Below are 13,124 nucleotides of genomic sequence, written 5' to 3' on the forward strand. Positions count from 1 at the left end.
AGGCCCGCATTGATTTTGATATAATGTTTAAGCATAAGAACACAGCATTTAGCCATGTCAAAATGCATAGAATTGTAGAACATTTGCTTAAAAACAAACAAAATAAATCTCGGCTCTATGGCAAAATGTCTAGAATTGCAGGAAATTGGCTATAAAACAGCAGGATTTTCTTTTTAGCTCCATGGCAGGATGTGTGGAATTGCAGATTAGTTTGAAACTGCTACATTTTTGCTCTGCTACAAAGATATATATTTTTTAACTTTTCTTTGGTCTGCATATTTTTTTTCACCACTCAACCCTTACGGTGGGGTTGAGACTCAAAAGACACCTTAATTGGTGGGTCACAAAGCAAAACAGTTTGGGAACCCCTGCCCTAGGCTGCCTGCCGCCATTTCCATGGGGAAATATCGTAAGGGGGTTTTCTTGAGTGGGTGGCAGGATCATGTTTACAGCTAATTTAGTGCATTAAGTTAATGTCTTTCATCAGGTTGTCAAGTGTAACACAAGCTCTACAGTACATCCCGCCTTATGCATTAAATAAAGTACATATGTTTCTCAGCCACTCTGTAAAAAAGTGGGCCGTGACAAATCTTCTGTTCTAATACACAGTCTTCGCTGCAAATAGTTCTCGGCCCCTGATGTATAGAGCTGTGACATCATGACGTCATGCAACTGTTGAGAGGAAACCCATCGGTTCCCAAAACTATCGTAGCAAGCTGATGAAAGCAAGAGACTAACGCGTAGGAAGGAGTCGACCATCAAAGCTTCACAATCCAACCAATCCCAGAATCAGTCCTGTCTAGACTGACTAGAACCCTGCAGATTGTGTTGTCTGTACAGGGAAATGAAAGACAGTCAGGCTTGGAGTGCCTACTGATTTGAATGACCTGGGAGCTTGTCTCCAATATGCTGATTGGATTTGCTATTGATTGTGTTTTCAACTTGTGTAATAGCTCAGTTTTGGTGATTGCTATTGTACTGCAGTGCAGATTGAACTTGGCGACGTGGAGTAATGGGCACATTTAATCATGTTTAACGGAACAAGAGGATCCTACCATTTACATTGCATTTACCTAAAATGTACACTAGCTCATACTACGGTAACCTACATCTCTGTAAATGCGTAAGGCTGTTGGAGAAGGGTTATACGTTTACATTCAAGTACAAACAAATGTCAAGATCTGTAATAAAACCAATCTATTTTGTTCCACTTTCAAAACACATTCTGCATTCCTCCAGTTACTTAAGTGCAATATAGTGATGATTATTCTATTCTGCTTAATTGATCATATTTGAATAATCAAAGTTCCTGGCAAAGTTTGGAACTTGCCACAGGAAGTATGTGCAGTATACACCTGCAACCTGGGCGTACATTTTGGGCTCCATGTTTCTCACCAAAATAACCATAGTATTTAAAATAGATGGAATGGCACATCAACCAAAACATGTTCAGAATACTAAAACTAGTGATTGTATCTGTGAGGTCATAAACAGAATGTGTGTAGGAGTAGGCTATGGTAAACAAGGACATCCTATTCTTACTTGTGCACTTTTTGATGCCGGATCCTTTCTTCAGAGCGTGTCGACTGAGTTTGCACTGGAAGTTGTTTTCCCAGAACTCTGCAAACCAAATATTTCTTCTGTTGTTGTCCAAAGTTCTGCTGATGAAGTAGCGATCAAACCCTAGAGATCAATGAGAGGCACAGTTGGATTTGAAATACTGCAGCCATGTGCATTGGATTTTCTGACGGTGACATGACTTTATCAACTCTTTTTTCCAACACTACCTCCGCATTGTACTTTCATCTCACTGGTGTTCTTATCCTGTTGTTGTTTACAGTGTGTCAGTGTTTAATATGGAAACATCATGCTGTATTAGACTACATTGTCATAGACAACAGAAAATAGATATAAATGTAATCCTCACTTGACCAGTACTACCTGCCGTTGTGTGGCATTTAGAACAATGAGGAATAAAGGACATTATATAGTGTGTATAACATCAATACCTCGGATAGGCTGCCGTTTAGGTAGGATCGTGACAGCCCCATCTGCCATCTCCTCCTGGTTCAGGATGGGGGAGATCTTAGAACCCCAGCTGTCTGACCCCACCCATATAAAATGTCCTGTCTGGTTAGCCTTCTTAGCTGCTTGAAGAATCCGCCTATAAGAAGGGAAAAGAGAGAATACAATACAATTCTTGCCACTTATATACATAATTCACCTATTCAAGGGCCTTGATGATTAGTTGAAAACAGTGTGTTGGTACTGGACATGAAAAAAAGCCTAACTGCACACCCCGTGGGTCCCCAAAACCAGCACAACACACTAAAGAACACCGTTGGAACACTGCCACCATCCCTGCCTGTGACAGAGGCCACCCTGTGGAGTTTTCATGGTGCAGGCTAGCAAACACCCATCCCAGCCTGCCAGTGCTGCCACATTACTCCAAGGTTGGTCCCTCCCTGGTAATAGAGCTAATTAAGAAGCAACCATGATGAGCCAGCCGGCGTTCCCTGCTGTTCCACCAGGCTCTGTATTAATTATTCATTCTGCTGCCACCAGGACCACAGTACTCATATCAAATTGCATTTGTCACCTGCGCAGAATACAACAGGTGCAGACTCTACTGTGAAATGCTTACTTACGAGCCCTTTCCCAACAATGCAGAGTTAATAAGACAAATTCAAAAAAACATTTTTTTTTTTAATTATGAGACTATATAGAAGGAGTACCAGTACAGAGTCAATGTGCAGCAGGGGTACGAGGTAGTTGAGGTAATTGAGGTAATATGTACATGTAGGTAGGGGTAAAAGTGGCTAGGCAATCAGGATATATTAGACGTAGTACTGGAAACACAGTCGCTACAACAGCCAGGTACAATAACAATACAGTGTTCCCCTGAGTCACTCTGATACCCTTATTCCTCACCACCCAATCCAAAGAATGAGTAATATTGACCTTTATTCTACCTCTCACTGAATAAACATGGTTATCCTGAGTCCCAACATTCCCATATGGCTTTCCAGGAGACAATAATGTCCATAACAAAACCTACAGTACACTATGAAAATGTTGTCATATGCTCCTTTTTTGCCTCACTTGAGGATGGTTCTTTGTGCGGGTCCATGGCAACTTGTACCATCCTTCAAAATAAGATAGAACATATTCCTGGAGGTAAGGAGAAGGGAGGGAGCCTGTTTTGTCAATTGCAAACCACCCCTTAAGGTTGTTTACAGGACAATCTAGTTCATCACATAAACACCAGGTGTTCTCATCATGAAATCACTCAATTACTGAAGGTCTATGTTTAGGACAAAATGCATGATGGCATTAACATCCTTCTCCTGTGAATGAGGCCACTCTTGCTCAAGCATCTTTCTATAGCCTGAGTGCTGAAAACTCTTAATTGTAGTTTTTTTTATTAAGTGGCTACACACTTACATTGACTGGTTTCAAGGGTAGAGCAGGCATACTGGACTGAAATCCCCCTGGCTTGGAGTAATTACTGTACATCCACACTATTACCCATTATCAAGCTTGGATTAAGTCAATGAGCACTGGGACGTCTGCCCTGGTCATCCACCATCTACGGCTTCCTCAAATCACTGCCTACATCCTTTAAGAAGAATATATACCTGACTAATGTCGACTGCCCCTCCTCTATATGGTAATTATAGGTTAATGCTATGTATAACTCTTTCCCACACATTTGTACTGTTGAGCAAAAACAATAGGACAGGGTAAAGAAAGGGAAAAGTTATTTAATGGCAACTTTGGTTACTGTAATATATTGCCTTTGGATACTTCTCACATTGGTTTATACTGTATGTGTTACTTGACTCAGCAACCCAATTTTTATTTTAAGCCTATTACCTCATAGAACCTCAAAATCCCTGCATTTGGTGTATTGCCTCTGAGGGCAGATGGATATTATACAATATGCATTCTACTCACCAAGCTCTTGGAATAAGTTAACATTATTTATTATATATGGGAGTACAAATTACATTTTAAAGTCATTGCTATATTCTTGAATATGAAAAGTTCACAGGATAGGTCAAATTGAAATCAAATTGGCAATAAATTGTGTAGGGTTTTGGCTCTTGCTCTCTCTCTCTTCTTATGCACCTCTCAACAAAAGTCCTGTGTTCATATTTACATACCATAAGCCACTGCAGTGTTGTATTGTGAAAGTATTATGATTCTATGTGTGTATCAAATGACAGACAGATGGCAAATGTTGCATCATATCAATTTGGAGGACAAACCCATACATTAGGCTATATATGTACTGTATATTCTATGCTTGTGTTAGTACTAGGTCATGTTGGAATGTGCTGTAGAACATAATGGTTAGCTGCAACACTTGCACCTACACACATCACCAACACATCACCAACTGCCACCCCATGCCAACTGATCAAGATGCTCCTCAGTCATCCTAGAGGGAATTAAACAATATGCAGCAGATTGGAAATAGCTGTAATCTAGAAATATATACAACAGATGAGAAGAACATATTATGATCAGAATGCTACATATAGTTAGATTGTATGTATTTAATGTAAACTGGCACACATCCATTACACTGTGGACACCTAATGAAAACAAAGCAGTAAAAAGTAGTAAAAGCAGTAAAAAGCTGGGATGTTATCTGAGGACATTTACAGCCATTTACACCAATGGGCAAACATTATGAATGGTGTGTCATTAAACAGAAACTGAGATGGATTGAGTTACTTTGTTGCCATCATTTAGTTAGTTTCATCTTTTTTTCATTCCTGTAACAGTCAACTGAACTTACCTAATGTCATCTTCGTTGGCAAAGAGAATGACAACCCGGGCGTTGGGGTTCTCTGACAGTCTACGGATTATCTTGTCAAACTCTCCAAGCTTAGGTTCCCGTGGTATCTTCACTGACTGAGAGATGCACACACCTCCTGCAACCAAGACAGGGGAAAAACATGTTAGAACAATTGTTTTTTGTTGTTGTTTTTTTTAAAGGAAATGGGGATACCTAGTTAATTGTACAACTGAGTGCATTGAGCTGAAATGTGTCTTCCGCATTTAACCCAACCCCTCTGAATCAGAGAGGTGCGGAGTGCTGCCTTAACTGACATCTGCGTCTTCGGCGCCCGGAGAACAGTGGGTTAACTGCCTTGCTCAGGGGCAGAACAACAGATTTTTACCTTGTCAGCTCGGGGATGGGATCTAACAACCTTTCGGTTACTGGCCCAACGCTCCTACCCCCCTACCCTCCAGGCTACCTGCCGCCCCTATTATAATGTTAGGAATTGAAAACTGGTCAAGGTGTGGAGAAATGCTGGATGCAAGAGATAAACTTCTATATTTAAGAGTTTTATTAAACAAAAATGTGCACAGGGAGACCAAAATGAGACTTCTGCAAGGTTATTAATAAACTGCCACCCTTCAGAGAGAAGGGCGGACCTAAATGCTCTTCCTTATGTTTGTTGTTTCTTCCTTCCATGCATAATTCCAAAACATTAAATCAAGGCTGAAATCAGGTGGTTGAATAGACTATACATTTGACATCCATGGACGATTGTACGGCTAAGGGGACCAGATACCAATTACTAAGAATTGCTTTACGGTAAACTCTGACCTTAGAGACCAAATTCCAATAGGGAATAATCATCAAAATAGTGTTCTTAACAATAGACTGGGGAAAATAGACATGAACAAAAGCTGAACAGCTGATCTGTCTTGGGGCTCCCTCCAAACAGTTTAAAATCTGTACCTCGGGACCTTTACTTAAATAGACATTTATCTTTCTAAAGGGTGTGCCATCTCTGATGTAGTTTGGAGTATTGGTATAGAACACCTGTCAGGAATCAGCAATAACTACATTGGTAAAACCAGCAAAGGGCATCTGCATTTAGATACAGTAAACCTCTATCTAAATGCAGGTTCTCCCCAAGCTAGTCTGGCATATCATTCTTAGAATCACCCTCTTTCTTATTTCTCCGTTTCAACTGAAAGTAGGCCAAAGCCAAGGAGAATTTGTTTCGCTCTCTCATGAACCAACAACAATAATCCTAATCATGTCTTCAGGACATTTTATGGATGTCTTGATGCAAGATTAAAATTGTGCAGGTGTAATATTTCACAGCAGGAGGAATGCAAGGTATTAAAACATATTTTCATGCACCACAAGGGGAAGATTTAAGACACGAAAACCCATCAATTCAGTTTATAGGGCTGCCAATGAGACTGGGTAAATTGTGTAGCAATTCTGAGCGAACCTATACCCAAAATGAAATGGTGAGCACTGGATACATTTTGTGAATAGTTGCAATTTAGTATTATTTTTGTTTATTTTTTACCTTATTTTACCAGGCAGGTCAATTAAGAACACATTCTCTACATGTATTATTGTTTAACTTTAGCATTGTTAGGCTTTTGTTTAGTTATAAAAGACACATGCCTTCCTTACTGGGAAAGCATCATTTAATTGATATGCAGCTTCAACTTCATACTTTCTGACACAGTAAGCATTATTTATATTGTGTACTGTATAAATCCAAATGCCTCAAGGAATTTCACTTACTCATAGAACTATTAAGTGGGCCTTCAGAAACATTTTAAAACGGACTGTTGTTGCAAATAAATGAATAGTGATCTGATCAAAACTCCAAAACAGTCCACCCATACAGCACACATGTTATGGAAACCAGTGCTATTTCATCTAAATACAATCAGTCAAACCCATGTAACCTAATTCCATACTGATCATTCCTAATCTGGCGTGTTAGACTCTGATACATGTAACCGGTGTGAAATGGCTAGCTAGTTAGCTGTACATGCTAGTAGCGTTTTCATCAGTGGCGTTACTCGCTCTGAGAACTTGAAGTAGTTAATTCCCTTGCTCTGCAAGAGCCTCAGCTTTTGTGGAGCAATAGGTAACTAAGCTTTGTGGGTGACTGTTGTTGTGTTCAGAGGGTCCCTGGATCCAGCCCAGGTTGGGGTGAGGAGATTGACGGAAGCAATACTGTTACACACACCCAATACACTTACAAGTCCCCAAAGAGAGCAACAAACCTTGCCTTGCCTTGAGGCATTGGTATCCAGCAGCAGAAAGAAAGTGAGCGAGCTCCAGCATACGTCCATTGGATACCAAACAAGCCAAGGCTTTCTAATTCCCCGAGAAACATTTCAGGAGAATTGTTTTGTCGTCCTGCCAAAATGCCACAGCGTCTATGTGCATGCTAATGAACTCGCCTCTCTTGACTCATACAAAGCCGGCCCACTGTATCATCAATGCAAGAATAATACCCTCTGGTTCAGTGAATGGCTGCCAGGGCCTCACAATGGATCAGAAAACAAAGCTGCGCCCCAGCTCTGACTAATAGGTTGGGAAAGTGAAAGTAAGAAAAAAACAAGTAGCGGGGGACAACAATGGCAGTGATGACAGGCTAGCTCATAGATGCAAAGGGCCACTTCCAGTTGATGGCATGCACCAGTCCTCAGTCAATGGCGTGCAATGGATGTTCTTTTACTCCCACATACTGTATAGTACAAGTAGTTGATTTTTTTTTTTTTTTGCGGTATTGCTAAACCACTGGATTTGTATCACTATTTGTTTCCCTGGTGAATGTTCTAATCTTGCTGGTCATGCACGTGACAACAAATAGGCCTAGATGAAGCATCTGGCGCTGGCAGTACTCTGCCCATGCAGTCACTGGGCTGGATCATTTATTTTTCTTCTCTGGAAAAATAGAGACTTATTCCTACTCATAATGTGGTTCATGTCTGTTTCTTGCATGGCCAGCCATCGTCATATTGACAGATCCATGATTCCACAATTCTTTCCTACACCATCCACATTAGATTGAAAGCCATTTGTGGGTTTACATATACAGCATATTCTTACTTGAGACAGGAAATTAGGGAGTGTTTTATAGACTACCTACAATCACCATTCAGGGCCCCACTCTATGCAATCTCCCATCCCACTTTCTTGTTGTCCATCTCCAATCCTATTCTGTTCCACCCTGTAAACTTTTTCCAACTAATTAAACCCAGTCTAAACTAATTCTCCTGGTAGGTTTGTCTATCCGTCTTGCTGTCTCATTCTATATACCATACGTAGCCAGTAGACTCATGGGAAATTTTACTTCAGCAAGATCTAGAGGAATGCTATAGCACCTCTCCTTGTCATTACTGGAGACTCTATCCATCTTAAGAGCGTCTTTGCCTCACTGGTGTCTCAGTCCCAGGGTCCCTAACCATATGCTCTGTGGAGGAGATAGAGAGTTATCCCTTCTCTCCGCTCCCTCTTCACTTCACTGCTACTTTTCTGTGGCCTAGCCTCTGAAGAGGGGAGCAATGGGAGGGAGATAGAGAGATAGAAAGTGAAAGCAGTCGAGGTCCACTATAAAGATCTAATAGATCTGCAGGAAAATAAATGTAAGTCCTTTCTGCAACTTTCTGTATTTTACCAAAAAAATGGTTGATCCGTTTATGGATGTAATGGAATTTAAACAGTTGGAGGTGGAGAAGCACCATTCAACACCGTGTCTGAGGATTTTGCATTTTCCAAACAACACTTGACAAGCGCTCTTCCAAAGGAGACTACCTCAAAAACCAATCTAGGTGCAATAACATTTTAATCGATGGAATTGAGGACGTAAAGACTGAGACTTTGCATGTCAAGGCAAGAAACCCCTGGAAGATCAACTCAAACAGGACCCGAATGTAACGATGTGCGCTGAGAGTCGGGATGCAAGTTCAGGGAGTGAATACATTTAATAAAGGAACGGAAATTAATACAAAACAAGAAACACAAACAACGCACAGACATGAAGCTGGAACAGAAATAACAATGCCTGGGGAAGGAACCAAAGGGAGTGACATATATAGGGAAGGTAATCAAGGAGGTGATGGAGTCCAGGTGAGAGTCATGAGGCGCTGGTGCGCGTGACGATGGTGACAGGTGTGTGGGATAATGAGCAGCCTGATGACCTAGAGGCCGGAGAGGGAGCACACGTGACACCTAAACTCATCGAGATAGAGAGGGCGCATAGGAATGGAACTTTATTCCCCGATGGATGGCCCAGATCTATAATGGGGAAACTGCTCAGGTTCAAAGACAAGGAGGATATTCTCAGAAGAGCCAAACGCCTGTAGGGAACCAAAATCTTCATCAATGAAGACTTCTCAAAAAAGGTATGCCTAAAAAAAAAAGGAACTGTTGCCACGAATAATTGAAGAATGAAAAAAAGGCAACATCTCATACCTGAAGTATGATTAGCTGTATGTTCACCCCCCCCCCCCCCTTGCCTATTGCAAGTGACTCCGCTATAGTCAACTGATTTGACACACACACATTTATTCTACTTTGTTCATGTGTTTCACCTAACCTCATGACCAAAAACGCACATCGCTCTAAATGTCATAACCCTCTGAAGTCTTCAGTGGTGTTATGTGGACTGTGTCAATGTGCATTCCATAAGAAGTGCACCCCTATTGATAAATATTTTAAAACCAGATTCAAATGAACCCAAATGTATTGCTGTATTGGACATGTTAGGCTTGCAGTTCTATTTTTCTGTACCACTCTGGATGGTTGTGACTGTGTATTTCAGTTGGGCACGATATCAACCCTGACAACATGGTCTTCAAGCCATTAGATATTAATAAAGAGAACTATAAATATAATGATTGTTTTAATCCAGATTCAAATGACCTGACATTTACCAGAGATGAGTCTATCACTTGTGATTACTATAATGTTAAGCAATTTAACAACCTGTATATCAGTGTATCTAATGCCAAGGTAAGCTTATTTTCTACCTTTTCATTTGAATGTTCGCATTCGTCATAAAAATCATCACCACCCTGTTCATTTTCTGTCTTCTCTCAATTTTCCATTGTTGCACTGTCAGAAAGATGTTTGACTGAAGAGACAAGCATGCTTTATGACATGTCTCCTTATAATACTGTTCACCACTGTAGAACATCCAGAGTGGGAGGAAGAGTATCCATTTTTGTTCATAAATGTTTTCAATTCTTTGTAATTGAGGACCTCGCACTTACATCTGATAACATTGATGTTGAATCTCTTTTCATCGAAATTCCCTCCTGTTAATTTTTGGGTGGTAAAAAACTGGTAATTGGATGTATCTATCGGCCACCGAATTCTGACATAGCTTCAAATCCAAGTTTGAAACTAGCAAAAATGTGTTTTCTATTGGGTGATTACAACATAAACAAATTTAAAAGTGAGAACCAGTCACTGACATCTGACTTTTTGAATACTTTAAACTACAGCTATCTGTATTCCCTTATCTATAAGCCTACAAGAATGACCCAGATCATCAATATTTTTTACAAATTCTTTGAATAATGTGGCTAATACAGGAATACTTTATACTGATATTTATTCTCCTTGGAACAGATGGAAATTATTAGTAGCATTACAAGTATATATATATATTTTAAAGTAATTGTGAGCGCTTTAGGATGTTGATTAATGATATTTAATGGGAACATTTTTATAATCAGGCCAATGTGGAGTCTGCTTACCAGACTTTTCTCACATCTTTCAATTCTGTATTTCACCACTGCTTTCCCTTAGTTAAATGGTGTAAGGGAGCAGCAGAAGGGTTCTGGAAACCTTGGTTAACAACCGGTTTCCTCAGTTAATAAAAACAAGTTGTATAAAAAGTGTATTCATTAATTCCTCTCCCCTGAATTCTGCAAATTCCAAAAAGTATAAGAACACATTTATTCACCTTATCCATTTAAAAAAATATATATATATATTTTACTTTTTATTTATTTTACTAACAAATTCCAAGAATCCTTAAATAAAGTAAACTTGGAAAAACATCAATCAAAAGGCCTCTACAGCTATTCTGTCACGCCATGGCCATAGAGAGGCTTTTTATTCTCTATTTTTTATCCCCTGGGTACTTATACCTGTGTTTTCTGTTGTCAATTCGTCTAGTTTCTTCAAGTCAACCAGCGGATGTCCTTGCCCCTGCTTTTTCCATCTCGCTTTTTCCTCGCCCTCCTGATTTTTGTACCTTGCTTTTCCTGAACCTGCCTGCCGTCCTGTACCTTTGCCTCTACTCTGGATTATCGACCCCTGCCTGCCTTAACCTGACGTTTGCCTGCCCCTGTTTCTGTAATAAACATTGTTACTTCAACACAGTCTGCATTTGGGTCTTCCCTGAAACATGATAGAAATTCCTTGGATTACATTAAGGGACATTTCCCTTCTCTGCTTCAGTTTGATCCCCCTGATGTACTGTAATGGAGGTGATAGAGGTAATTGGTAACTTAAATATATCAGCAGTAGGTCATGATGAGACTGGTGCCTCTTTGGTGAAATCAGTGTCTTCCTTGATTACTGAGCCTCAAAAGTTTGGATAAACCTACTAATTCAAGGGTTTTTCGATAGTTTAACTATTTTCTAAATTGTAGAATAATAGTGAAGATATCAAAACTATGAAATAACACATATGGAATCATGTAGTAACCAAAAATCTAAATATATTTTACATTTGAGATTCTTCAAAGTAGCCAGCCTTTGCCTTGATGACAACTTTGCACACTCTTGGTATTCTCTCAACCAGCTTCACCTGAAATGCTTTTCCAACAGTCTTGAAGGAGTTCCCATATATGCTGAGCACTTGTTGGGTGCTTTTCCTTCACTCTTCTGTCCAACCCATCCCAAACCATCTCAATTGGGTTGAGATTGGGTGATTGTGGAGGCCAGGTCATCTGATGCAGCACTCCATCACTCTCTTTCTTGGTCAAATAGCTCTTACACAGCATGGAGGTGTGTATGGGCTGCAGAAAAACAAATGATAGTCCCACTAAGCAAAAAGCAGATGGGATAGCATATAGCTGCAGAATGCTGTGGTAGCCATGCTGGTTAAGTGTGCCTGGAATTCTAAATAAATCACAGACAGTGTCACCAGCAAAGCACTCCCACACCTCCTTCTCTATGCTTCACAGTGGGAACCACACATGCAGAGATCATCTGTTCACCTACTCTGTGTCTCAGAAAGACAAAGCGGTTGGAACCAAAAATCTCAAATATGGACTCATCAGACCAAAGGACAGATTTCCACCGGTCTAATGTACGTTGCTCGTGTTTTCTTCAACCAAGCAAGTCTCTTCTTCTTATAGATGTCCTTTAGTACTGGTTTCTTTGCACTAATTCGACCATGAAGGCCTGATTCACGCAGTCTCCTCTGAACAGTTGATATTGAGATGTGTCTGTTACCTGAACTCTGAGAAGCATTTATTTGGGCTTCAATTTCTGAGGATGTTAACTCCAATGAACTTATCCTCTGCAGCAGAGGTAACTCTGGCTCTTCCTTTCCTGTGGCGGTCCTCATAAAGAGACAGTTTCATCATAGTGCTTGATGGTTTTTCCGACTGCACCTGAAGAAACTTTCAGAGTTCTTGAAATTTTCCAGATTGACCGACATTCATGTTTTAAAGTAATGATGGACTGTCGTTTATCTTTGCTTATTTGAGCTGTTCCTGCCATAATATGGACTTGGTCTTTCACCAAATAGGGCTATCTTCTGTATACCACCCTTACCTTGTCACAACACAACTGATTGGTCAGGTCGCAGTTGTAAATGAGAACTTGTTCTCAACTAGCCTACCTGGTTAAATAAAGGTTAAATAAATAAATTGGCTCAAACGCATTAAGAAGGAAAGACACCTGTTAATTGAAATGCATTCCAGGTGACTACCTCATGAAGCTGGTTGAGAGAATGCCAAGAGTGTGCAAAGCTGTCAAAGGCAAAGGGTGTCTAGTTTGAAGAACATCAGATATAAAATAACACTCTTTTGGTTATTACATGATTCCATGTGTTATTTCATAGTTTATGTTTTCACTATTATTCTGCAATATAGAAAATAGTAAAAATAAAGAAAAACCCTGGAATTATTACGTGTGTCCAAACTTTTGACTGGTACTGTATATCTTCACCAAAGCTATGGAAACTGGTATTGTGCATAAAGATTAGAAAATGTCAACATTATCCCCCTCTATAAATATGGGCATCAAATATCTTTTACAAATTATCGCCCAATATCTGTACTACCATGTTTTTCTAAAATCCTTGGAAAAATTG

General features: G+C 40.0%; 1 protein-coding gene across 1 annotated transcript in view; it reads right to left on the reverse strand.

The window, feature by feature from the left end:
* The window catches only part of LOC139367667 (metabotropic glutamate receptor 4-like), a 229,872-nt gene that overhangs the window by 63,382 nt on the left and 153,366 nt on the right, over window positions 1–13,124 (reverse strand). Inside the window, exons 3-5 of the mRNA XM_071105944.1 lie at window positions 4,808–4,943; window positions 2,010–2,164; window positions 1,543–1,683 (exon numbers count right to left, since the gene is read on the reverse strand). Coding sequence (XP_070962045.1) covers window positions 1,543–1,683; window positions 2,010–2,164; window positions 4,808–4,943 — 432 coding nt within the window. The remainder of the gene's footprint in view (window positions 1–1,542; window positions 1,684–2,009; window positions 2,165–4,807; window positions 4,944–13,124) is intronic.

The sequence above is a fragment of the Oncorhynchus clarkii genome, chromosome 16 (assembly GCF_045791955.1).
Source record: "Oncorhynchus clarkii lewisi isolate Uvic-CL-2024 chromosome 16, UVic_Ocla_1.0, whole genome shotgun sequence".
Taxonomy (NCBI): Eukaryota; Metazoa; Chordata; class Actinopteri; order Salmoniformes; family Salmonidae; genus Oncorhynchus; species Oncorhynchus clarkii.